At 56.9% G+C, this 25,220-nt stretch overlaps 1 protein-coding gene across 7 annotated transcripts in view; it reads right to left on the bottom strand.

Annotated features, from left to right (window-relative positions):
* Nfix (nuclear factor I X) overlaps nucleotides 1-25,220 on the bottom strand; it is a 94,161-nt gene that overhangs the window by 15,200 nt on the left and 53,741 nt on the right. For 5 of the 7 annotated variants that reach the window (XM_090336225.1, XM_090336219.1, XM_090336232.1 and 2 more), the window contains exons 3-7: nucleotides 5,703-5,765; nucleotides 5,369-5,443; nucleotides 4,905-5,025; nucleotides 4,044-4,180; nucleotides 1,139-1,261 (exon numbers count right to left, since the gene is read on the bottom strand). In XM_090336225.1, coding sequence (XP_090192351.1) covers nucleotides 1,139-1,261; nucleotides 4,044-4,180; nucleotides 4,905-5,025; nucleotides 5,369-5,443; nucleotides 5,703-5,765 — 519 coding nt within the window. The remainder of the gene's footprint in view (nucleotides 1-1,138; nucleotides 1,262-4,043; nucleotides 4,181-4,904; nucleotides 5,026-5,368; nucleotides 5,444-5,702; nucleotides 5,766-25,220) is intronic. The other 2 variants (XM_090336231.1, XM_090336238.1) reach the window with 1 other exon arrangement.

The raw sequence follows: 25,220 nt of genomic DNA on the forward strand, positions 1-25,220 counted from the left end.
CAAAGCCCCTCACAGTTGGTGCCCGGCCCCCGGGTCCTAGGTACAAGGCTGGTGAGGGCAAATGAAGGGAGGTAGATGGTGCTGAGGCACTAGATGAAGAGGAGCCCTGAGCTCGTGGGGGAGGGGCTCTGCATGTTCCCCCATCCCCAGGGCATCTGCCCCACTGTCGCTGCACGCGTCCTCACAGCCAGGCCTGCCCCGGCACAGGCCTCAGCTCTTCCTCGAGTCCTCCTCCTCCTGTCTGGTTCTAATCAGCTCGTTCTCTCCGTTTCATTAGGGGGCTGAGGAAACTTGGCTTCTCTCTGGAGTTCATAAAAACGGAGTCGGAGTGGAGAGGGGCCTGCTGCCTTCCCCCTGCATGCACAGGGTCTGGGCTCCCCACCCCCACCTCCAAGTCACCACACCCTGCCCCAGTACTGGCTGCCTCTGGGCTCACAGCCAGGAGGCCCCAAGGAGGAAGGCAGGAGGTAAACCTCCCAGCTTTGGGTCTTGTGGAGGAGAAGCAGCTCCAGGGACACAGGCAGAGCTGGGGTAGCATGCTGCAGACAAAGGCCAGGCCTCCTGCTGCGGGATGGTGCAGCGGGAGGGAGGCTGTCGAGAGAGGCGAGTGAGGAGGACGGCCAGGCTCCCACGGTCTTCTGTTTTGGCCCCCTCGGAAGGATCTAGGTGGTGTCCTGAGCATCTTATTGGGAGAACTTAAGCAAGAGATGCCCCTCAACCAGGCAGGCCATCTAGATACTCTTCCCTGGAGAAAGGGTACAGCCACCTGTTCCCCAGGCCCAGTCCTCCTTTGAGACAGGCCCGGGAGGCTGGCAAAGACACTGCAACCTGGGCTCCTTCTAAGAGAGTAGCCCCTGCCCAGCCAGATCAGGCAGTGGGGGACAGCAGAAGAGGGTAGGGGAGAAGCCTGGGCAGGATAAAAGCAGAACTGGGCCTGAATGCCTGGAGACTCTGAGGAAACCAGGCCTGCTTGACAGAGAGGTGCTGCAACAGAGGGACGGTCCGTCTGCTGCTTTGCCAGGCCCATTCGGGAAGCCTGGGGTATGGTGCCCAGTTAGCCATAGCTCCTGTGCCTGGCCAGCTGCCCCTGGGCGCACAGCTGCCTCCCGTCTCGCCCCTCCAGGGTCCCATGTCTCACCTGGTCTGACTCCAGCAAGCACAGGCAGCGGGTGGTGGGTGAAAGCCATGCGCGGGGAGCTGCCCTGAGAGGAGAGGGCACTGCAGAAGTCCAGCTTTCCTGACTTTTTTAGAGAAGCCGGGCCTGAGGGGAGGAAGCAGCAACACAGGCAGGTTTAGCTGGGCTGGGCGGGAGCGGGGACTAGGGAAGCCAGCAGCTCGCTCCTTGTCTCTTCAGCACCCTTGTCCACCTCCAGCCTCCTCCAGGAGCCCTCCCAACCCCCTTTGCTGGCCAGCTCCTCTCAAGGCTGGTGGTGTACTGGCTGGAAAATGAGGCCCCTGGGGATTGCGAGGTGACATGAAAGGGGAAATGGGGAGACAGCCTGCCCCCATGAGTGGATGGGAAAGAAAAGAGGGGCAGGGTAGCGGTGCCAGGAGGACAGAGGGGCTTTAGGATTCTCCGTGCAAGAAGCCAGTGCTTCCATTTCTGAAGGGGAAGCAGCCCAGTCCAACAGGAGGGCAGAGATGGGGTCAGAGGGCCTTGGAGGGCACTGGAGTCAGAGCTGAAGAGGCAGGATGGCCGAGGCCAGGGCCTGGAGACTGCAGCTCTGCTCTGCTCTTGTTGCCACAGGAGCAGGGGGCATTGGGTAGGAGACAGGCACAGAAAATACCCCGCTTGGCTCTGCCTCTGACAAGTCAGTGCAGGGACGTACAAGAGCCCAACAAGGGAGGCTCCCAGCAGGCATCTCTTCCTGGGGAGCCCGGGCCCTGCCCTGGATGGAGCTTCAGATGGCCCAGGCCAGGAGGGGATGGTGCACGAGACCCAGGCATGAGCTGAGGCTTTGGGTGGAGGCAGGGGCTGCAGAACAGAGAAACATCTTCACTTAGAGAGGCAGGAGGGGGGGGAGCTGAGCTTTCAGCCGCCAACAGAGGTGTTATCTAGTGGCAGCTGTGTGCCACCTGATAGCTGGCACGATGGGGAGGGGGAGGCGCCCCACCAGCTGTGCACAGCTGTCCTTGCTGCTGCACAGCGCCTCTCCAGCTGTTCCCTGTCCTGCAGCTGGGCAGCTTAATTGGCGATTTGTCGCAGTCCAGGGAAACAACGGCAAGTGGGGGTGGGGGAGCCAGGGTGCTGTAGGAGGGTGCGATGGGAAGATGCTGGGGTACTACGCATGGCAGGACTGCCTGGAGAAGCAGAAATGGCAGCATGAGAACAGACCGCAAGGAAAAGACAGCAAGAAGCAGGAGCCAAGGGCTGCTCCTTGGGAACCAGGCCTGGGACCCTCCTGGAAGGAACGGCGGTGGTAGGCAGGCCCTCAGAGCACCCTAGCACCAGCTCATGCAGATGGGGTCATCTGGCTGAGGACTGGCCAACTGGGATGTAGCCTAGTCTCTGTGTTTGTCAACTCCTTCTCTATGGGCCTCCAAAGACAGCCCCAGGGACTCCTGACACTGGCCCAGTCCCTGTTTGCCATAAGGAGCCTGCATGTGGGTCCCCCATCCTGCAGCCACATCACCCACTGTTTTCCCAGCCTCTGGCACTCGGGGAAGAGCCCCAAGTGAGAGAAGGAAGCCATGCTGGCGCACCACCCAGCCAGCCCTCTTTCACGCACAGCCTTCCTCCTTGCTGGCTCCCCAGTCAGCACTGGAGGTGATGGCGAGGCCTGGCAGGAAAGGGGCCGCTCAGGGGACTGGGAGTGTTCCAGACAGCTTTCTCTGGGCTCTTCACAACCTCGGCCCTTTGCTAGCTTCCCTGCCTGGGCTAAAAACAGCTCTGCCCATCCTTCCCTTACTTTGAGTTTCTCTATAAAGCTGAGCCTTGAAGCTAGCAGTTCTCAGCTCAAAAGATTCTGTCCCCCTAGTAGGGGGAAGCAATTGGTAGTGTGTGCATCTGTTTTTGTTCATCAAAACAGGGTGGCTGGGCATGCCAGTACCCATCTATAATCCCACCGCTCCAGAGTCTGAGGCAGGAGGATAGAGAGTCTCGGACCAGGCCAGGGTACATAGCAATACTCTGTCTGAACAATAAAACCCTCTAGGGTATAGCTGAGTGCCATGGTACACGTTTGTCATCTCAGCTACACAGGAGGTTGAGATCAGGAGGATCGAGGTTCTAGGTCAGCTCAGGAAAAAAAGTTTGCAAGACCCCATCTCAGTGGAAGAAGCTAGTTGAGTGCTCGACATCGCACCTACTTTGAGAAGCACAGAACAGGAAGATCACGAACCAAGTGCAGGCTTGGGCAAAAAGCAAGACCTTATCTCAAAATAAACCGTGCAACAAAGGGTTAGAGGTGTGGCTCAGCGGTGGAGAGTCTGCCAAGGAAGCACAAAGCCCTGAATTCAAACCCTAGCACTTCCAAAAAAGAAAAGCCAGGGTGGATGTTTGCTACCGGCATCTGTGGCGGAAGCCAGGGATACCTCACAATGTAGGTCAACACCGAACCGCAGCCAAGGAGGAGGCCTCAAAGTGCTTTAAAGAGCTGGCCGACTTCTTCAGAGAAATACCAAGAGAAAGAGACTGGCTGGGCGCTGGTGGTTCACGCCTATCATTCTAACTACTCAGGAGGCTGAGATCTGAGGATCACGGTTCAAAGCGAGTCTGGGCAGGAAAATCTGTGAGACTTCTATCTCCAGTTAGTCGTCAAAAAGCTGGAAGTGGAGCTGTGACTCGGGCAGAATGTGAAAAACCTCGAGGACAGTGCCAAGGCCCTGAGTTCAAGCCCCAGGATCAGCAAAAAGGAAGAGACCCAGAGGAATGTGAGGAGGAGGCCATCCATGGCAACACATCAGAAGCTGGATGACCCCTCTGCCCTCTAGACACACAAGCTCCGGTGTGCATTAGCTCCCTTCTCAGACCAGGAGGCAGAGACAGCAGTGCCACTTGGCAACGGGGGAGATGGCTGGAAGCATGGACTGCCGTGCCATACCTGCATCCACGTCATTGGGCCACCCGCTTGACTGACTGCTGCCAGCAGCGGGGGAGCGGCCTGTCCCAGGGTAGAACACGTCATCCACAGGGCTCTCCATCTCGCTGTCATCAATGGACTTGGGGCGCTTGGTGGTGCTGAGGAGAGAAAAGAGCAGGCGGGCGAGGCACCCTCAGCGACCCGTGGGTGGTGCCCATAGCAGCAGCACTACTAGAGTCTCCTCCATTGAGCCCCCCACCCCCAGAACCCTGTGCCTCCTCACAGGCACTGAAGGCCACTCAGGGAGAAGGCAAACCTGTCCTCTGCCCCCTGTAGCCCTTAGGAGCGCCATTAAGATGACTGCTCAAACAGCCATTAAGACGAACAATGCATTCATGGGAGATTTTTAAAAATCAAAGTCACTGTCCAAATCCTCAAAGTAAACAAAAAATGTCTCCATGTTCACAAAGGACGTGGTCCAGCCCTCCCCTGCAGGGCCCGCCCTGACTCACTGTCCCCTCCCCAGGCATCTGCCAGCCCCACAGGCTCATTGCCATGGAAGCACTGTGGAGCACACGGCCCCAGGCCGCCATGCTCCAGCCCAGCAGGCCCTACTGCGCATGCCCACGTGTCTTTTGGGCATCTCCATGTCTGGGCTCAAATGTTACCTCCCCCTAAGAGGAGCTTTCCTGAACCCTCATTTCCAGGCAGAGCCATGCCTAGTGCAGGTTTGTGTTCCCATGGCTATGTGCTGCCCAACAACATAAAGTAGAAGCTGGGCCGGTGGCTGAGCACATGGACCCATGCCACGGTGAAAGCCAGCGCCCACCCCAAGGGAAGACTGGGGTGTTCCAGGTGAGAAGGGCATGGAGCTGGGCTCACCTGGTGGAAGGAGGAGAGGTGATGGACCGTCGCCCCAGGGTCACCTGGTTTATGTTATAGTAGCTGGGACTCTCCAAGTCCGCCAGTGAGAAGTTGGGTCCCGATGCTGTGGCAACAGGAGCTGGGGAGAACAAATAAGAGACTCATGAGAGTGGGAAGGGGCTGCCACACACCCAGGGGGCTCTTGCTTCCCAGAGGCTCTGGGAGAGCTTGCTATGGGACCACAGGACAGGAAGGTGGGTCACCTTTGAGGTTAAGGATCCCTGGTGACTGAGGATTGGGGGTGTTCGGAGCTTAGAGATGGGACTCTGGATCCTTTAGCTCCACCCAGCCTGGGGCCCAATGTGGCAGGGTTGACCCCTGCCCCAACCCCCCCATTAGTCTGCACCCTGAAGGAGTTCCTACATCTCCGTGCCGCCGCCCCCCCCCCAGCTCTGCCAGCCCAGATGGCAGGACTCACTTACTTTGTGATACTCTCACCAGCTCTGTCACATTCCAGACCCCAGAAGTCACAAAACAGTCTTGGAAACTTAAGTGCCCTGAGGAGGGAAAAGGGTTGATGAGTGGCAGGAACGTCGGCAGGGTCCCCGCCCTGTTTCTCAAAAACTCCCCATATGGCCAGCCTCCCTCCCCATCCTGAAGGGCTCTGCCTGTCCCTGGTCAACCTTGAACAGGGGCCATTGTCCAGTGAGCCCCCTCCCCTTGGATGGCAGCCCAGGTTCAATCACTTCCTGGCTGAGTATCAGGGAAGAGGAAGGTGGCCAGGCCAGTCGGGGAAGACAGGAAGGGGACACTAACCGTTGGGCAGTGGTTTGATGTCCGCATCTCCTTGCTGGTTTGAACTATCTGATTGTCCGGATTCTGTAGGAGACACAAAGGGGAGGTTGGGTCAGGAGCAAAGCTTTGCACAGCCACCAAGCCAGCCAGTGCCCTCAGGCCCTTCTTGTGGCTGAGCCTGGGCAGCAGGTCGTGCCAAGGCCCTAGGAGTCAGCAGTGAGGACAAGAGGGCAGAGAATGAGCATGGCTTCTGGCCTCTAAGCTCTGAGGGCTGACATCAGGGCTGGATGGTCTCTGCCCATGCAGCAGGGGTGAGGGGGGTGTTCCTGTGCACTGCACAGTGTTTGCCCACTAGGTGCCAGCAGTACCCCAGGTGTGCCAACCCAAACTGCCTCCAGACACTGCCCAATGTACCCTGAGGGATAAAGTCACCCTTGAATGCTCAGCAGCCAGCAGTCAGTCCAAAGCCAGGAGGAGGCCCAGGAGACAAGTCAGTGAGCAGAGTTATCCACAGCTGGGGGAGACCCCAATGTCCCCCTCAATCTAGCTCCCAGAGGAGCATCCCCACGCCTAACTTCATTAAAGAAAGCCATTCCCCGGGGCCCTGTGCTCCCTCCCTCACCTTTATGCTCACAGGCAGTGCCTGGCAACCCAGAGGGGGAGGTGTGCCCTGCTGCCACCAGCTCTGTGCCAGCCTGTCTGGGTTGTCTCATGCCCCAGTGCCACAGCTGCTCAGAGGGAGCCCCGAGACAAGGGCCCATTGTATGGTGGAAGCTCAGAGGACTGGGGGCAGGGTGGAGTGTGTGTGTGTGAATATTTTGCTGAGCTTGGGAAAGCCCCCCCACCCCACCCCCAGGTCCTCAAGCATTGTGTGCCAGGGGCACAACGGGGACCTCCAGCATGTCTGCCTAGGCATGGCAGCTGGCAAGAGGGTAGGGGTGCTGGGCAGGCTGTGGTGCTGGAGGAAGTAGGCACTTGGGGAAGAATGGGCAGCTTCAAGGGGTCACAGGGGCAGCATGTGAACACTGTGCCCCGGTTCTGCTCAGGGCTCTGCTCTGCAGAGTGGCCCTGCTTTCTGGATCTCGCCCACAACCTAAGTCTGGCCTGCTAGTGGCCCTGCTTCCAGAGCCAAGACTTTGCCACATCTGTAACCAGGAGCATTGGCCAAATTCTTGGCCATCTGCTTCCATGTGACAAGTGGAAAAGGGCCATGGTTTGAGGCCATACTCTCCCAGTCCTTTGCCTTGCTCTTTTAATTTCAAAAGTCATAATACATCATATCGTACTGATAGATCTAATCCCTGCATGGTGCAATGCGTGCTCCTGTACCTCCCGTGTCACTTGGGAACTCAAGAGCAGACCTGCGCTATGCCTTTGCTGGTGGCAGCAGAGGGGGCCACAAGACCTCCACCCATATTCCGGGCAGGACCATCGCCAGGTGGCTGGCATCACATAGATGTGAATTTTCTTAGCACCCTTTCACCTTGGCCCACTCTTAGTTCTCCGGAGCTGATTCACACCCTGGCTGGTCCTGGTGGAACTCCAGGGGCCGAAGTGGCAGATGGGTGGCTCATCCCATGGCAGGCTTCCACCCTGCCAGGAGGCTGTCTCCATACGCAGCGTAGGAAGAGGAAGGCTGAGGTTCTGCTGGTCAGGGGTCTCTGCCGGGATCCCCCATGTGTTCATCCTAGGACCATCTTAGCCCCTGCAGACCTCTAAGCCTCGGTCAGTGGAGTGGGGTTCAGCTGCTGGCTCAGGGTGAGGGAGAGCTACGCACTGGCTCGGTATGTGGGTGCGCACGCGCACACTCAGCCAAAGGACAGAAAGAGGAGAGAACCCAACAAAGACATGGAGGTGCGCCAGAGACTGAGGCAGAGACAAATGGGGCTCCAGGAGAGCACAGCAGACAGGAAATCCTCTAAACCAGGACAGGGCCCGGCAGGATACTGCTGTTCCTACTGCTAGCGCCCATCCACCTCCACCTGGAAGAGCAGAGCCGGCAGCAGGGCACTGGGGCGGGACTGGGACTCAGTGAGGCGGCCATGCGCCCTGCAGGCGGCTGCAGCTCAGGCTGGGCTCGGGCGCTGCTGGCAGCCATCTTAGACCTTGGCAGCCATCTTACGCGGGCGGCCCCACAATGCCGCCACCGCCAGCCCCAACATGCTCAGCTCAGCTCTAGGACAAAAGGCACAGAGACACTGGAGGTCTGGACCAGGCTTGGAGTAGAGGAGCCAGCCCTGTGCCACCTCCCCCCCCCAATCTATCAGTCCGCACCCTGGAAGGGACAGGGGGTTGTATCAGGGGGTTGGGGCTGGGACTGAGGAATCTGCTCAGGGGCAGCTGAAGTCTCGTGGGCCATGTCCAGTCCAGTAAAAGTGGACCCCTGCCCAACAGGGTATGGTGCCAGCAGATCAGGGCCACTTGGGGACAGTAGGGGGTGTTAAGGACATGTCAGCTCAGGGATGCACTGTGGGCAGACAGAGGAAGGTCTGGCTGGGTTTCAGACAGGCCACGGATCTGTGGTGGTCAAGCTCTCGGCAGGGAACAGGTTGCCATGCGAGGTTGGAGTGGGCTCTTTGAATGGCCCTGCACAGGTCTGGGCCTGTCTTGGACATCTGGGAACCAGGGGCTCTAGCCCAGGATGGCATGCCATAGAGCATTCCTGTGACTGGACCCCTTCTCTGTCCAGGCTCCTGGGGAAGAGGAGAGAGCCCCGGTAGGACACCCCTCCCCAGGCTCCACCCCAAGGCTGCAGCCTTTTATCTGGCAGAATAGGGCTTATCAGAGCCACCAGCTGAACAAACACACAAATCCATGGTTAGTGAGAAAAAACCCTCTGCCTGAACTCTTTATCTCCTGTTCACAGGCCCCGCACACTGGCCACTGCCAACAGCATAGGAGGGGACCTGCTGCCACAGAGCTGTGCAGCCGGGCCATGCTCTCCACTCGGGAGGTGGGTGCGTCTCCACGCTCCGTGTCTCTTTCACCCCCTGTGCCTTTCTCGCTCCCATCCCAGGGTGGCTCTCCCATGGCAGCCCTTGCTGGCAGGCCCGTGTGCATGAGTGAGCCCCTGCCTATTGGAAGCCCCCCTCCAGCGAGCGTCTGCTTTTTCACCAGGGACAATGGGCCAGCTGGTAGCCTGAAGGCCAGCAGAGAGGCAGGGACAGTGCTGGCTGGCACAAGACAGGCAGGTGTCACTCCATCTCTTATCCTCTCTCACCCAGCCCATGCCTGGAGGCTGGGCCTATCCAGTCTGCTGTGGGTCTTGTCTCTGGCAAGCTTTTCTGCCTCAGCCTCCTTTCCAGCAGGTCTGCCAGAACAGTGAGCACACCCCCCCCACACACACACACATGCACTCACCCTGCACAGTCCCAATTCAGGGCTATCCTGACCCAGGCAAAGAATGGAATCCTGTCCCTGTCCCTGTCCCAATTCCAGCAGGGACTAGGGCTCCTGACAAAAAAAAGAAATGGAATAGAGGAGTCTTTTGTCACCTGCTCCTGACCCAAGGCAATTAATTCATAGTCCTCTGAGTCCCAAGGATGAGGACAGAGATCTCTTTCAGTGCATCTGGTTCCTGGTCCATGGGACCAGGTTTTGGGAGAGAGAGCATCCTGGAGCTCGTGGCACTTTTTCAGTGCTGGAGGAGGTGGCAGTGAGGCCTCTTGTCACACATGCACACAGCTTTACTTTCAAGGCCAAGCCTCCCCTGTCATGGTCTGGCAACTAGGCAGCTTTGGAAGGGAAAGCTTAAGGGACAGGGATGCATTTGGACTGCTAGGTGTGGAACTGAGTTAGCTCTGTGGAGGAAGTCTAGGAACAGCTCTGGCGGCCTAGCCAACTAGCCACGGGTGATTCCCTTGCCTCAGTGTCTGGTGGAATGCAGGTATCTGGCAGAGCCAGGACAAAGAAGGCTAGCTTAGACCCTTCCGAATCCCCTGGAACACCCACCAAGCTCCCCTACACTTCAGTCTCTCACTAGCTCTGCCATGTCAGCCCCACCAGTCTCCACCCCAGCTACTTCCCCCACATACAGTCCAGCCCCCTCTGCCCTACCTCTTGATTCCACCTGCCTCCAGTGCTCCCTGGCTTGCACACAGTGTGTCTGTGTGGTCTGAGGACCCTAGAGAGGAAACTCCACAGCCAGGAGGAACCTGGGCATGCTTTAAGAGCTGAGTTTCCAGCTACTGATGGGAGATATTTGTGTCTCCCACTACATGAAGGAGGATTCCTGCATCTCAGCTCTCACTTGAAGTCAGCCTTCTCGGTAAAGGGTCTGCATGGGGCTTGTTGAACAGGCCCCCGGGCTTCACCTGTGGAAGTAGGCCTCAAGAACAAATCCAGGAAGATGGGACGGGGAACGTGGCCTAGTGGTAGAGTGCTTGCCTAGCACTCTCAAAGACCTGGGTTTGATTCTTTTGGTACCACATACATAGAAAAAAAATCCGGAAATGGTGTGCCCCAAGTGTTAGAGCTCTAGCCTTGAGACAGTCCAAGGACAGTCCGCAGGCCCTGAGTTCAAGCCCCAGGTCTTGGCAAAAAAAAAAAAAAATCTGGGAATATGTACACATTCCAAGAAGCATGCTCCTTGTATTCTCCAACACAGACGCATACTTGCAGGTGCCACCAGCCCTCCAAATATCTTGCAAGAAAGGCTGGAATGAGAATGCATCCCTTTGTCACCAAAGGACCCATCCCTTCTGGAATTCTGGGAACTTTTGGTGCTCAAGTAGCCTCAGCCTGCAGCCCTAGAAACAGGTGGGGTGCAGCTCAAGAGCCCATCTCTGCCCTTCCTGGCCTACACCTCTCCTCCCAGCTCCCCCGCCTCTGCCTCTGTGATTCCGGAGTGTCCAGGGCACGGGAAACCCAATCTCGAGGGGAGCCAGAGGCCCAACCTACAGCAATCAGAGCTGGAGAATGTGACTATTGTACCTTCTGAAACCCAAGTCCAGAACCCGAGACACCCTGAGGAGGGGGTGCGGACGGATGAGGGCTGGGGGTGGGTCACTGAGGGGTTCTCCCTGTCTCAGCAAACAGGACAGTCAGGGATGAGGAAGTCCTAGAGAACGCAGGGCAGCCAGAGGGCAAAGGGAGGGGCTGGGCTGGGGCCCAGGGGATCTGGGGAGATCTAACTCTTCTTCCCTCACTCCTGCTCGCCACCACAGCCACTGGCATACCTATATCATGGAACCACCCTAAGCAAGGCTCCCCCTGCTACCCCTGGACTCATGGCTTGGAACAGTGAACTAGACAAGAAACACAACCTGGAACCTGTGGGAGTTTGGGGGTACACACATCACTCTACATCACTCTCACCTTGCCTTCACTCATGACCTGTAGTAGTTCTAGTCTTTGGCTTGAGTGGCCTGTCGGAGGGGCTGGGGAAGATAGGGCAGTGGGGTGAGGAGCAGAGGAAGGAAAGTACTGAGTCACACCCTCTGGGATAACCGACCCCCCCCCCCCGTCCCCGCCCCAAGGCTGCCTCTGGGCTGAAGCTCAAGGCCTCAGGGCCAGTAGACTCCAAGATTAAGCCTCTGGCACCCTCACTAGACCCTCTACCCTGGCTCCACCCTCCACCCCCATGGTCTCAGAAGCACTGGAAGGAGGGCCCCCCTCCATACCCCCTGTGGCTCTGGCAGCTTCCGGACTATGTGGTACATGACATGGTGCTGCCAGGACACCCACGGAGAGCAGTCACCCATCCAGCTCAGTCTAAGAGCCTCAGGCCGCATAGGGTGTCGTGCAGCAGAAGCCATGTGCTCCTGGGTGTCTCAGAGGTGCAAGGGGCCAGAAATTCCCACCAGAGCAGAATCCCTAGTAGAGGGTAGGAGGTCACAAGCTGCTCCACAGACCCTTGCCCTGACTGAGCTGCTTCTTCATCAGCAAACCAGCAGCAGGAGTGAAAACATGTATAAAAGGATCCCAGCTCAGGCCTGGCTCCCCACACACCGGTGTCCATCCCCTGTTCCTCCCCTGCACTGCTCCCATGCCACCTTGGCTGTTGTCCTCCAGAGCTCATGTTCTTGGTGACATGATCCACGGTAGTACTTTGGTGAGCAGAGGGGCCTGACCCACTGCCACCTGCAACAAGCTGCACAGAAGGCAGAGCAGGACAGATCCCATCTACAGGCATGTCCCTCTTCACTAACAGCCATCAGTAAGTGACTTGGAGCCCGGAACAGAATAGAGGAGACCAGGGGAGAAGACTGCAAGATGGGAAAGACCAACAGTGAAGGAAGAAGACAATGTGTGTTCCCCTGGGTCTGAGGGTGCTGGTCCCAAAAGTTGTCCAGCCCTGCTTTTCTGGGGACAAAGAAAGGACCACAGAAGCCCAGGCCCTGGCCCTTAGGTAGCCAGCGCTGCTCCTGGCAGTTGCTGGGTTATGCCACCACCAGGCCAGAAGCGGGAGCCAGCATTTCCCAGAGGACCTGGGACCTGGGGCCCAGGAAGGGGTTCCAGCCCTTAAAGCCTTGGATCCCTTCTACAGCCTGAAGGATAGAGATTGAAGTAGAAAATTCCTTCCACACCCTGTAGGTCACAAAAAGCCAAAGCCTCTGAAGAGAGGGGCCCCCATCCCAGCCAGGAGCTGCTGCAGGAGCCACTTCCCACCCCTCCCCCTCTATTTACAGCATTGCCCTTTCTGGCCCTTTGAGCTGCCCAGGCCAGGCCAGGCCAATCAGGCATCTGCCCCCACCCCCAGCTGCTCCTGGGCTATTAATAGTGTCCCCACCTCCCCAGAGCCTGGCATGGCCCTTTCCCAGCCCCCACATACTTTACCCTTGAACTAACTTCCCAACAGGATAGTGCTCCCAGCCCTAAGGCCAATCCAGGTTGAGAAGGGGAGACCTCCAGGGGCATGCGGGAGTCTAGGGAAAGAAAAAGGGGAGAAGGCGAAGCCTAGAGAAGGAGAGAGAGAGACAAAGGGACGGTCTAGAGGAAGAAGGTAGAGGAGTGGGAGAAAGGAAGGGAATTGGCTGGAGCAAAGCAGAGAGAGAGAGAGAGAGAGAGAGAGAGAGAGAGAGAGAGAGAGAGAGAGAGAGAGAGAGAGAGAGAGAGAGAGAGAGAGAGAGAGAGAGGTTTGTACAGAAAGAGCAGCAGAGGCCTGAAGTTCTAGGAGGCAAGCAGGAAGCGAGCAAGCAGAGGGAGGAAGAGGAGTGAGGGGAGAGGACTCCTTTAGGGGAAAAAAACCCCTGAAGGGGTGAAACTCTCCATGGGCCTGACTGCCCGGGGCCTGCCACCCAGCTGCTGGGCAGAGGGAGGAGCTAGGAGACTCCAGAACAAGCAAGCCCCCTCCCAGCTCTTCTTTCTCCTCCCAGGAGGAGAAAGAAGAGGAGGCTGAAGAGAACAGGAATTACTATTGGGCAGGCAGGGCACATCCCTAAGCTTTCAGTACTGAATAAGGCAGGTCCCTAAGCTCCACATAACACCTAAGAAAACAAGGTGGGAAGACAGAGGATGCCCTGTGCCAGCTCTCCTTCCACCTCCTTCTTTCTCACCTCTTCACCAGGAATGTTGGGGGCCTGAGGAGGAAGGCCAGCAGAACCCACCTACCTCAACTGACTCCAAAGGGAAGAGTCTGCTGGCCTCCCTTCCCCATCTGCTCTACTTTCACCTGCCTCCACCAGCCAGCAATTACTCAAAGGCACTCTCTCCCACCTCGGGGGCTTGCCCTGGCTCATACAAAAGGGGGAAGAACATAAATCGACCCCATCTTCAGAGGTTTGCACAAGGACAGCCTTGGACTGGGACAGGGTGCAGGAGAGGAAGACCAGAAGACCCTTGAGGACACACCTGAGTGTGCTGTTCACTGCTGCATGCTGCAAAGCTCAGCTGGAGTGAGACTCTGAGCAGACCTTCTAGGTGTTTCTCTCAAACAAAGCAGTTCCTCTCACTACCAGGGACAGTGAGTGGATGCGGACACCTGGGCACCATTGATCCCTGCAGAGCTTGGTGGGGCCTGGCACAGAAGCACTCTCTCCCGGGCCTGCCCCTCCTCTCATGTCCCCAGGAGGCCTCAGGGTAGCACTGTCCAGGGCTACCCTGACCACTAGGCATTGAGGATTTAGGCCGCTGGCTCTCCAAGGGGAACATCTACAGAGATGTCTGCTGCAAGAAGCCTACTCTGGCTCTGCAGGATTGGGCGTGAGTAACTTACCAAGCAGTTCAGGCTTCTGGAGGATGGGGGGGCACACAATCACACCAGTCCCGACTCGGAGGCACCCAGAAGGACCCCAAGGGACTTCCCAGGGTGGCTGGCAGCGCTCAGGGCGCGCGTGCTGTGCTCCCTGACACGGTAGCTAGGTGGCGCAGCAAGTTAACACTAGCTGCCCTCCACAGGCTTCCCTGGGGGACGACGGGCGGCCAGCCCAGAACTCCAGGGGACAGACAGGGCTCCCTCAGCACACCCACCACAAGGCCCAGCATGAGAGGAAAGACCCAATCAGGCTGAGGCCACCAGGCCCTGGGTTGTGGCTCAGGGAAGGAGCTGCCTGCTGCAGAGGCTCTGGTTGTGGCTGCTGCCGCCACTGCAGCCATGGCTGCCAAACATGTCCTGTGATTCGATGTGAAGGCCGAGCTTCCCGTTCACATTGATTAGGAACAGCTTGCGGTGCGGGGGCCGGATGGAAGGGGAGCTTGGAATGGGCGGTGTGGATGGGCAGGAGGGGGGGGCTGCCAGGTGTATGGCTGGGAGGGATGTGATTGGCAGACCCAGACCAACTCCAAGGGAGCAGCCCTGAGTCTGGCGCGCCCACCCTCTCCACATCAGGGCTGCCTCTGACTGGGAGGAATCTTTAGCTGTGTGACCCCAAGAATGTTCCCCACATGTCCAAGGTGCCGAATGTGTGGCGGTGCCCATTTGGCTCTGCACTTGGCAAACTCCTGACAAGGATGAGCTCTACCACATATCCATGCAGGGACACGGGAAGGGTGGTGGGGTGTAGAATGGAGACCGAAAGTCAGAGATCGGGAACCAGGGGCAGAAACAGAGAAAGGGAGGGGGAAGGAGGGAAAAAAGAAAGGAAGGAAGGAAGGAAGGAAGGAAGGAAGGAAGGAAGGAAGGAAGGAAGGGAGAGACAGCGCCGCCGTCACTCCGCCACAGTGGAGGCAGTGGGCAGGCACACCCTCCGGGGCTGGGGCAGCAGCGGTGTGGAAAAAGGCTTCTTTGTTCCACTAGGAGGTTAGCCGAGGTGAGGCCCGCCCCTTTAGCACCCCCACCCCTGACCCTGGCAGTACAGATCTCTTGCTCTGCAGGGCTTGGCTGCATCCTTGGCCCCCAGTACTCAGCCCCGGAGCAAAGCAGCAGAGCTGGCTCTACCTTGCCCACGCCCAGAGGGTCACACGTGTGAGGCTTCGCCCATGGGTCCCTGTCCATGCCCACCTAGCACACTTGGTCCTCTCCTAAGCTTGAGACATGCAGACAGATTTCACACACCATGGGCACCACACAAGCTCAACAAATACCTTCCTAGGAGAAGGCGCCCAGCAGGCTCACTGGCTAGCCCCCACTCTCCACCAAGATGAGACCTGACCACCACCTGCACTCATTCCTACAGATGAGCCTTTCCTACTGAGCTGTGGCTCTTTCTGGGGCTTTCTCAGAGTGGAGGCTGGGTTCTGGGCTAGGGTTGCCCTCAGTGGGGCGGTCACCAGTAAAAGGGAGCTCAGCTGGACATGGTGGCTCATGCCTGTAATACTAGCTACAAAGGAGGCTGAGATCTAAGGATCAAGGTTCAAAGCCAGCCTGGCACAAAAGGACCTGAGATTCTTATCTCCAGTTAACCTCTAGAAAATGGGAAGTGGGGCTTGGCTCAAGGGTAGGGTGGTAACCTTGATCTGAAGAGCTCAGGGACAGTGCCCAGGCCAGTTCAAGCTCCATGACCCACAAAACAAAAAAACAAAGGGAGTTCAGACCAGGTACCCTAGAGCAGTCAAAAGAGAGGCTGAAATAAGGATGAGCAGGGGCCAGAAGGGACAGATCTCTAAAAGCCCCTCTATCCTCTGCATTCCATAGCACACCCAGTCCTTAGTCCCCAGCTGGGGATGGGGTGCAGTCTCTATGTGCCCATTGCTCTATCTCCACAGGCTCCCCTCCATGCACTCCTTAAGGGCTCTTGGCTACTCCTGAGGAGTGACCACAGGCCCCTCTCTCTCCATGTATTCCTTAGAGTTCCTGGCTACTTCAACCCAAACCTTTTCTACCCCTCAGGACAAGGCTTTACATCTGGCCTAGCCGTGCATTTTCTTGCTTCTACCAGAGCCTGGAAGGAAGGATTGGTCTGGGCCCTTCTATCCCTGACAGTCCCAGGTCCCTGTCTTCCTGCTGAAGGCACCTCCTCTGAGGTGCCCACTTTTCACTGGTGCAGCTGAAAGCAAAGGGGCAGGGAAGGAGAGGGCTGGGGGCGTGGTGCTGACTGAGCAGCTGGAAGTGTGGGTAGCCTGCAGGAGCTGCTCAGGGCTGCAAGAAGGGGAAGGTCTGATGCACAGTGTCCTGCCAAACCCCAGCCTTTTAATTCGATTAGGTGCTGGACAGACTTCCCAGATTTTCCTGCGTGTGAGAGCATGTGAAAATCCTGATGTGCATGCATCTCTACCCTATGACAGAGCTGTGTGCCAGTGGAGAAGAAAGAGGTGACACGAGGGAAGAAAGAGGGGACACAGAGGATGAAAGAGGACACAATGGGGGTGGGGATTTGGGTGGCTAGGGGAGAGGAGAACTTCGTCTCTGGAAACACCGCCCTGGGCACAGGCTGGAGACCAGCACCTCTGGAGCCTGCCTACCCCAACCAAAGTGTCTCTACCATCCTCAAAGTTCCCTTTAGGGGCGGAACCAGCCAGTGAGCTTTCTGCTCTAGGGTACTGGAAACAGTGGCTTAGGACACGTATTCTCCCGTCTCTACTTAGGGCTACAGTCTGGACCGCTTGCCTCTTTTTCTCAGCTATGTTCTCCACCTGGCCACCGGGTATGAAGGCCCTTGATAATTCTATAAGTGCTGCATGCCAGGCATGTTCCATGTATTCCTGAGCTTTTCTCCCAGCAGGTGACCCAAGTGAGCATTAAGTCGTAAACTGAGGTCTTACAGCCCTGGCCAGGCCTGACAGAAGCCTGTACTCTGTGTTGTTGGGGCAAGAGCCACATGACTGGGCATAGATCTTTGAAATGTGCTGCTGGACCCCTGGAGGCTATAGAAGGCTTCCTACCTGTCCCTACTGCTGGGAGACTCAAGAAAGAATGAGCTGGGGATGCTGTTAGCTCCAACTAGCTCCCCCTGTTTCTGAGGTCACCGCAGGAGGCCTGCCCTGGAAGAAGGTAGGCAGGGCCTGGTTTCTCCTCCTCTGTGGGCCCAGGGGATCTCTCTCCAGCTCTCCTAGAGCCCTGACATCCCCCTTCTGGGAGCATAGCCAAAAAGATGGGAGAAGGATGTTTATAAGCTGCTAAAAGGGAAAAGGAAAAAGAGGGAGGGGGACAGAGAGGCCCAGGCCTCCAGGTAGTGTGGGTTGGGGCCATGGAGGGAAAGGGGGGAGAGGGAGGCCAATTTCCCCAAGGGCTACAACATCTGGCAGACAGGAGGAAGAAACAGGCCTGCCCCACCCAACACAGCCAGGCCTGACTGTCCCCTACAGTGGACAGCCAAATGACAGTATTGGACACTTGTGTCTTGACCCACAGCAGTGTTGAGACACTGCTGGGCTTTGGAATTTTTTTTTCCAGCTTGCTTCCCCTCTTCAGCCCAAGGGGAAGGGACCAAGGATGGCCTGGGAGCAGAGCTGTGGGGTTTGTTAGGAGCTGCTGGGTGAGAGCGGGACTCCAGCTCACTGGTAGGGTTCTGCATACAGCTAATGGGAGGCTGGCAGCGGCAAATTGTTGTTTACTTTTAATTAAGTAAACAATGTCGGCTTTCCGCCTCCTCCCCTGCCATCCCAGCCAGTAATTTGGGGGATGACAATGGGGTTGTTTCCTTCCTCCTGCCTCCTTCCCTCCCTCCGAGCACTCCTGCTCGCTCTGGGCTCAGTAGAGCCCTAGAACTTGCTGCTGAGAGAGGCTCCACCCGTGCAGACAGGACAATCAGCTACCTGACTCGCCAGGCAGGGACGTGGCTTCCTTGTCACTCATAGGTAACCAGCAGCACATTGCAGTCTAGAACCTTCTAGTCCACTGGGACAGGACCAGGTGTGAGATGGAACGGGCATCCTGGTCTTACCTGGCACTGGGGCTGTCCTGAAATTCTTAACCTTTGAGCAGGGGGCCCTGTGTTTTATATCATACTAGGCTCCACAAATCCTGCAGCTAGTTCAAGGGCAAGTGGAGTCAGTTTTTCACCCATGGGCTCCCCTGCTTGTGCTGGACTCCCTGAATGGGCAGACAAAGCGCAAGGGCCAGGAGCCCCCAGGGAGGCTGAATCCTAAGTGAAGTCCCATGGAAGGTAGGACACTAGACAGACAGACAAGTTTCTGCAGAAACAAGGTGCTCCTAATACCCTTTCTCAGTAAGGCTGGCTAGTCTTCCATCTGAGCCCTCTGCACACAGTGGGAGCTCTATACTTGCAGGAGAGCTGAGTAGAAAGGAGGAGAGGGGAATCCCTGAAGCCCTTCTCCTTCCTAAGGATTGAGTAGTGGGGTTCAGAGCCAGGCCTAGCAGGAGCCTTGTCTGTCTTCCCCTTACCACCGTGCCTGCAAGGTGGGGGGCTGGGTGATGTGCAAGTTGTTCCCCCTAGCCCACAGCTCCTGCTTCTTTCCAAAGGGCGGGGGCTGGGGCGCGTGAAGTTGGCTGGGGCTGGATGCAATTTCAGCCGCTGAGCTGGGCTTCTGGCTGGAAGCAATTTTCTCATTAGGACCCCAGGCCTGCCCGCCCCGTTGGTTCTGAGCCCTTACTCCCCTCCTGTGAAACCGCACCCCTCAGGCCTCCCGACAGACCACTCACACGCACAGAGAACCGCACGTGTACTGAATCAAAGAGGCGATTGTGGGGTCACTCCTGGGGGGCTAGGTGCAAGGAGAAAGCTGCTGGCACGAGGCCTTGGGGTAGGCATTGATGGGGAGTGAGGCTTTGGAAGATGCGTAGTCCTCATCAAGTTGGGGTGGGGGAGGCTCTCTGGGCAGTCCCTGGCAGGGAGAGGGTCCCAGACCCCAGGACCCAGGGCAGAGGCTGAAGGACCTGGAGTTCACATGACACTTCTGAGAGACCACCGAGCAAGCCAGCACTCAGGCTTGTCACCAGCCACAGGCCAGCTGGGCCTGGGGCGAGCAGATGGGCTCTCAGGAGGCAGACCCCTTCCCCCATCCCTGAGGCTGCTGTAAGTGGAGGGTGGTCTCAGCCAAGGGAGGGGGAGCACTGAGGCCAGGAGAAGCGGCTCTGCTCCACAGACACATGTGGTTGGACTTAAAAAGCTATTAGGGAGTGAGGCGCTGGCGGGAGTGCGGCCGGCCCTCGCACCAGCGGAGGGGGGAGGGCACATGCCGAGGTGGTGAGCTCAGCACCCCCGCTCTCACTCCCTCCCGGGCAGGCCCAGGACTCTGGGGACCCTCTCCAGGCAGGAGAGTGCAGGGCTGTGCTGGCCCTCGGGGGAGGGAAGGCAGGCTGCTGCTGGGCCTAAGCCCAGCACAGACTCTGGGAAGTACAGCGTTCTGATGATGTGGGTAGGGGCGCAGGCTGATCTCTGGGGGAGGGGTGGAGAGGGACAGGTCTCGAGCTCCTTCCAGCCTTCTTGGGGGTCTCCTTAACAGGGAGAGGGTGTGGCATTTGGTAGAGCTGGGAAAGGGGAGATTCTAAGAGTCGCTGTGCAAGTGAGAGACAGAGACTGACAGAGAGAGAGAGAGAGAGAGAGAGAGAGAGAGAGAGAGAGAGAGAGAGAGAGAGAGAGAGAGAGAGAAGAGGCGCGCACAAGGGAAGGGAAAAGTGGGCCCCACCCATCACGAGGCCAGAAAGAACCGACGGAAAGTTCCCTAGAGCAGCCAGCTTGTAAAAAGCTCCTTTTCTTTCCAAATTATGAATACTTTTTAACGAGAGGGGAAAAGCAGCCCAGAGCAGCAATCTAGGACTTCATTAGGACCGTGTGTATCTGTGATTCTCCCTACCCTACCCCAGAGGCCCTGCCTCTGGGGACCTTCATCCTCAGGATCTTGGCCCCCACTTCCTAACCCTAGGATGGCATCCTTAGCTGCTACAGAGTTTTGTGGGTACTGACCAGAGGCCCAAGGAGGAGGATCTGAGACTGGCTGGCTATTTGTTAAGGATCCAGTTCAATCCCTAGGGGGCAGGACTCCCTGGGGTGCTGCCTCAGAACCCCTAGGAATAGGCCTAGGCTTGGTGGTGGGGTCCTCCACAGGACTTCAGGCTCCGGAGCTCCCCTTGAGTTCCTCAGATCACCCTATCCCCCACATAGCAGAGCAATAGGAAGTAGAAAGCTTCATTTTACCATGTGACTGGGCAGGAACTCAGCCACCCCATGAGGTGTCTGTTATGTCTCCCATATTGACAGGAATACCCCGGCTCTTCCATGAAACTGATCAAGGTCAGCCAGAGCAGTCCATTGACTGCCCCCTTGCCCCACCCAGCTTTTTCTCGAGGTCTCCCCTATTTGGTGAGACAGATCTATCACTGGAAAGGTGGCTACTATAGGGAGATCCCGGGCCTGGCAGGAGCGGGGACTGCCCGGAGCCACCAGGAGTCAGCCGGGCCTAGCTGGGTGGGGGAGGAGCTGACCACAGAGCTGGGATCCTCTCTCAGGAAACACGCAAAGAATGCGGCTGGCAGCAGGCCAGTGGGCCAGGACCACAAAGAGGCCTTTGTTTTAGGAGGTGTCCAGAGAGTAGATGGACAGAGCGGTGGAGGTAGGGTAGCACCCCTTAGGGGGGCTGGAAGGGGACACTGGTCCCTGAGCTATCCTCTCCTGTGTCCAGTGTCCATCATCATCCACACCTCTGCTCAGCAGTGGCTAGTTCTCCTTTCAGGCTCTGATACCTTGGGGCCCAGTTACCCCACTTCTCAGCTCCTTCAGCTGGTAGGATGTCTGCCCCAAATCTACCCTCTGAACCCCAGAAGTTCCCAGGAGCCTGAACCTCCTCCTCTGCCTCCAGGATAATGGAAGGCTGAGGGGATGGGGAGATGGGGTAGCCTCCAGTGACTGAACCTTCACCACTAGTTGTCCCTGCCTTCCTCTGAGGGGAGGGAGGGCCTTGGAACACTTTCCCCTCCCCACTCTGCAGTTATAGGGTTTCTCTGGCCCCTTCTTGGCATCTGGAAAAGCTTGGGAAACTTAAAAAAAATATTTTGGAGACTTTGTCTATTGCTCTGCAGCTCTGCCAGGCAGCTTCAGCTACAAGGAAGAAAGAAGGGGGGTTTGGGGAGTAACAGACATAGGATAACAGAAGAACAGACTACTTAAGGAGGGAGCACCCCAGGACACCCAGCAGCCAACCTGACCAACCCTGGATCCCAGAAAGGTCCCCACAAACACTACACACCCACCAGGCAGGCTCCTGACTCCAGCACCCTGCCCCACACTGCCCCGCAGGGGGAAACCTGAGTGGGGGAGCATGAGAGAAAGGAAGAGCAGCAGGAAGCGGCTCACAGCAAGGAGCAGGCAGGTCCCTCCCCAGGGGGGGTTTCACATTCCTCTAGGACAAGGGACTAGGCAGCCCTGCCACCCCCAAGTCCCTCAACTCCAGCCTGTGCTGGTGTTGCCTTGCCAGGCAGGTCAAGAGCAGGGATTGATGTCTGCAGCCCCAATCCAGTCCTTTATGCAGTCCCAGTGTCCTGGCTTGCTGGTGTATTCCGGAGGTAAGGGTCAAGGACACACACAGCTCAAGGATCATTCTAGGAAGAACAAGTGCCTGGCATACTACAGCTTGTTTCTCTGACCGGAGGGGGCAGTCCCTTTCACCTTCACGTGACCCAAGTGAAGAGCCTGGGACCAGGGAAGCTGACCAAAGCTAAGGAAAGTCTCAGGACCAGTAACATCTGGTACTGACGGAGAAGCGGATTTGGGACCTGTGGGGCTATCTGTGGGGACTCACTGGAATGTGCCTCTCCTCTGTAAGCCTCCAGGAGACTCCAATCGACCCAATCTCATGTGGGGCTCTGGGTGAAGATCCAGATTGGAAACGCAGCAGGAGGGAGAGGGGGGAGGCACAAAGGTATCCAGCCGCTCTCCTTGGACTTAACGTGGGTACCACCTGGATGCCAGAAGGCCACCTCCATTCATATTCCGCCTTAGTCCTGCTGGCACCAAAGTGCAAGTGGTGAAGGCAAGAGACAGAGGGGAAGTGATGGCCCGAGGATGGAGGGTGGGCAGTGGCAGGGGGGAGGGCTGTGGAAGAAGAGAAGTGGGAGGCAGCAGCATTCATAGGGAAGTGGGAGGGAGCATCATTCATAGAAGCCTGGTGTAGATTGTGTCTGGAGGCTCGCAGGGCTGCTCTCAAGCGCCCCGCCCCCTCCAGGCACCTGCTGAGGCAGCGGCAGCTCGGGTTGTGTTTCTTTAACCCCTGGGGCCTGTTGACACAGATTAGTATCGCTGGTCAGGGGTCAATAGGGAAGGCTCTTGAGGTCGGGACCTGAACAACTGGAGTTGTAATGAGCCACGTGGGGAAGAGGCCCGGCAAGAGGGAAGCCAGGGAGGTGGGAGGAGAAGAGGGGGAGGAGGAAAAGAAGGAGGGGGAGGGAGACGAGGGGGAGGAGGGGAGAAGGGGAGGGGGAGGAGGAGGAGGAGGAGGAGGAAAGGGAGGGGAGGAGGAGGGGGAGGAGGAGGCAGAGGACCTCCCTAGTCAGGAGTCGGGGTGGTGGCTGTCTCCTCCCAGAACCTGCCTTGCTTGCTGGCTTGGGGCTTTGGGAAAAGCAGCTGGCTTGTTCACTCACTGTGTCGCTAGCTGGCAAGAATGGGAAGATTCCAGTGGACAAAAGGGAATGAAGGCACTGGTGGCCCATAATGGCACTGGGTCCTTGCCACTCCATCCCTATTTCCTAGAGTTAGGTGCCAGTGAGACCTGAGACACATCCCTGCTCCTCCCTGGCCTGTGGTAGCGTGGCATTGCACCCACCTGGGGTACCTGCCCACCGGAACTGAGCAAATCACTTACAGATGGCCTGGTGAGGCCTGGCAGGCTGCAGGGGAGGAAAGGGCACCTTCTCTGCCGCTGCCCAGCCACTGGCAGGAGGGTGGAAGCTGGCCTGCTAGCTGCACAATAGCAATTGCCTTCGGGCCTTTCTTAGAACTGTTTTGCCCTCTTAGAACTATCCTGTCCCCGGTCTCTTCTACTTGCTCTTTGGGGCCACAGGAGTGCAGAGGTGGGGGCACGGCTGGAGCCCATGCTCTCTTGAATGTCTACAGGCCCAGTGGCTGTAACAGAACTAGAGCAGTGACATCACATTCATAGGCACTGCCTCAAAGCTAGCATCTGTGTTAAGTTCCCAGCCCTGCTGGATGCCAGGCAGGCAGACACAAAGAAGAAAAAAAAACAACCTGACCTGGCAGGGCCACCACCCTACAGGTGCAGGCTGGGTGCATTGTGGTAGAAGTGCAGAGACCCCTGGGATGGTGAGACCAGCTGACTGCCTGCTGGGCAAGGGTCTGAAAGGTAAAGGAAAACAGAGACAGGAAGAGAGAAGCCTGAGCAGGAAGGAGCCCAGAGGCAGGGCCAGCTCTGGGGCTTAGGCTTCAGAGAGGGGCAAGTCAGTGCTGGAATGGTTGGTGTGAAGAAGAGAGGGGTGTGAGATTGGCAGTGTCACCATGAACAAGGAACCGGAGTGGACAGATGAGGAAGATGGGGCGGTGAGTGGGGAGACCAACTACCTATTGGTAGGCAGTTGCAGATTCCTGGGAGACATCTCCTCACACAGATACCCCAGAGATGAATGTGTGTCCACACAGATACCGTACACGAATGGTCAATGCACCATCGCTCCCAAACTGCAAATGGCCCAAATGTCCACCAAGAGATGAATGGACAATCAAAATGTCCACACCACGGAATATTACTCAGTCTTACAAAGCAATGGAGCGCTGGTGTAGACTTCGACATGGAGGAAGTCTGAAAAGAGCATGCTCCACCAAAGAAGCCAGCCGTAAAACCATGCCTTATATGTTACAGGAAATGCTCAGAAAGAACAATTCATAGCTTTAGGGAACAAGCAGACTTAGGGCTGGTGGGAGAGGGGAAACAGGGCGAGTTACTAGTGGAGTTATAGAACTATCCTGGAGTTAGAGGGGCTGCAGAACTGCCATGAGTCATAAACTTTAAAATATAAATCCACAATCGAGAATGTATTTAATACACTTAACCCATCAAACCTAGCCAACTTTAAATGTGCTTAGAATATTCCCCTGGCTCAACATTGGGCAAAATCATCTAACACATAGCATATTTCATATTAAGGTTTCGACTCTCCTGTAACCTACAGAATACTGTCCTGGCAGGGAGAATAGAATGGTAGTATGGGAATACTTTACCATGATCCTAAATCCAGCCATCATAGGTCTGGGATCATCAGTAGGTAATTTTACTGTGTGAATTACTGCACTATAAAACATCAGTGTAGAAGTTAGGAAGGAGACGAAGAGGATGAGACAGTAGGGAGGCCTCTGGGCTAGCTTGGGGCCTGTGAGTCACGTGGTGCAGGCTCATGTGCTAGTCTAGGTGGTGGTGTCCATAGCAAGATGAAGGTCAGAGAGAAAAGAGCAGAGAGCCAGGCTGGGGGGCCTTTGTGGCAGAATAGCAGTAAAATGTCTGCCAGGAGCTGGAGAGAAAAGGGAGTTCTCATGCTGGGAGGGAAAGCAGACGCTGATTTAAGCTGGGATGTTCCTTGGTAGGGACAGGTCTTCAGCTGGCTAGCAGAAGGTGGCTTCAGCAAGCGCCTTAAGCAAGGCCCATCCAGCTGTCCTCCAGGCAGGGTAAAAAGATCACAGCAACTTTGTCTCCTGCCTGCCGTGGGCTTAAGTGAGGTAGGGCTTGGTGATACTGCTGATGACATGTGTAAGAAGAGAAGTGGGAAGGCACAGAGAAAACAATCCTTTCCTTCTGGAACAGACGGAACAAGAGAAAGTGGGCTGGAGAGAAAGGAGCTGAGGAAGTGGAGGTATAGCTCGGTGATGGAGTGTTTTTCTAGTGAGGTCTTGGGTTCGAGCCCCAGGTGTGGGAAGGGAGCGGGTGTCTGCGAGAGCCTGTCTTCCCCAAGTCCCCGACCTGCTACCCCCACAGGCCACAGGCAGCACACATAGAAAGCTAGGGAAACCAAGACTTTAGCTTCCTGAACTGAACATGGGGTATCTGGAAAGCCAGGCTATCTCCCCATGGCCTGTGTATCTGAGTTCTCCACCCTCCCTGTCCCAGCAATAACCCTGCCCACAGCTCTAGGCCCAGGAGCTCAACACATGGCACCACTCAATGGTTTCTGGCACCGGAGAGGAATTTATTTCCTGGATGAAGCAGCCAAAATCATTCTGTACCTTTGTTCACGAGCACGGTGCAGTCAGAGCCGACATTTTCTAATGGGGCCAGAGAAGAGCAACTCAAAATGGATTCAGGGCGGGTGTTGGCTGAGGCTGA

Source organism: Megascapheus bottae, chromosome 1 (assembly GCF_031878675.1).
Source record: "Megascapheus bottae isolate mThoBot1 chromosome 1, mThoBot2.hap1, whole genome shotgun sequence".
Lineage (NCBI taxonomy): Eukaryota > Metazoa > Chordata > Mammalia > Rodentia > Geomyidae > Megascapheus > Megascapheus bottae.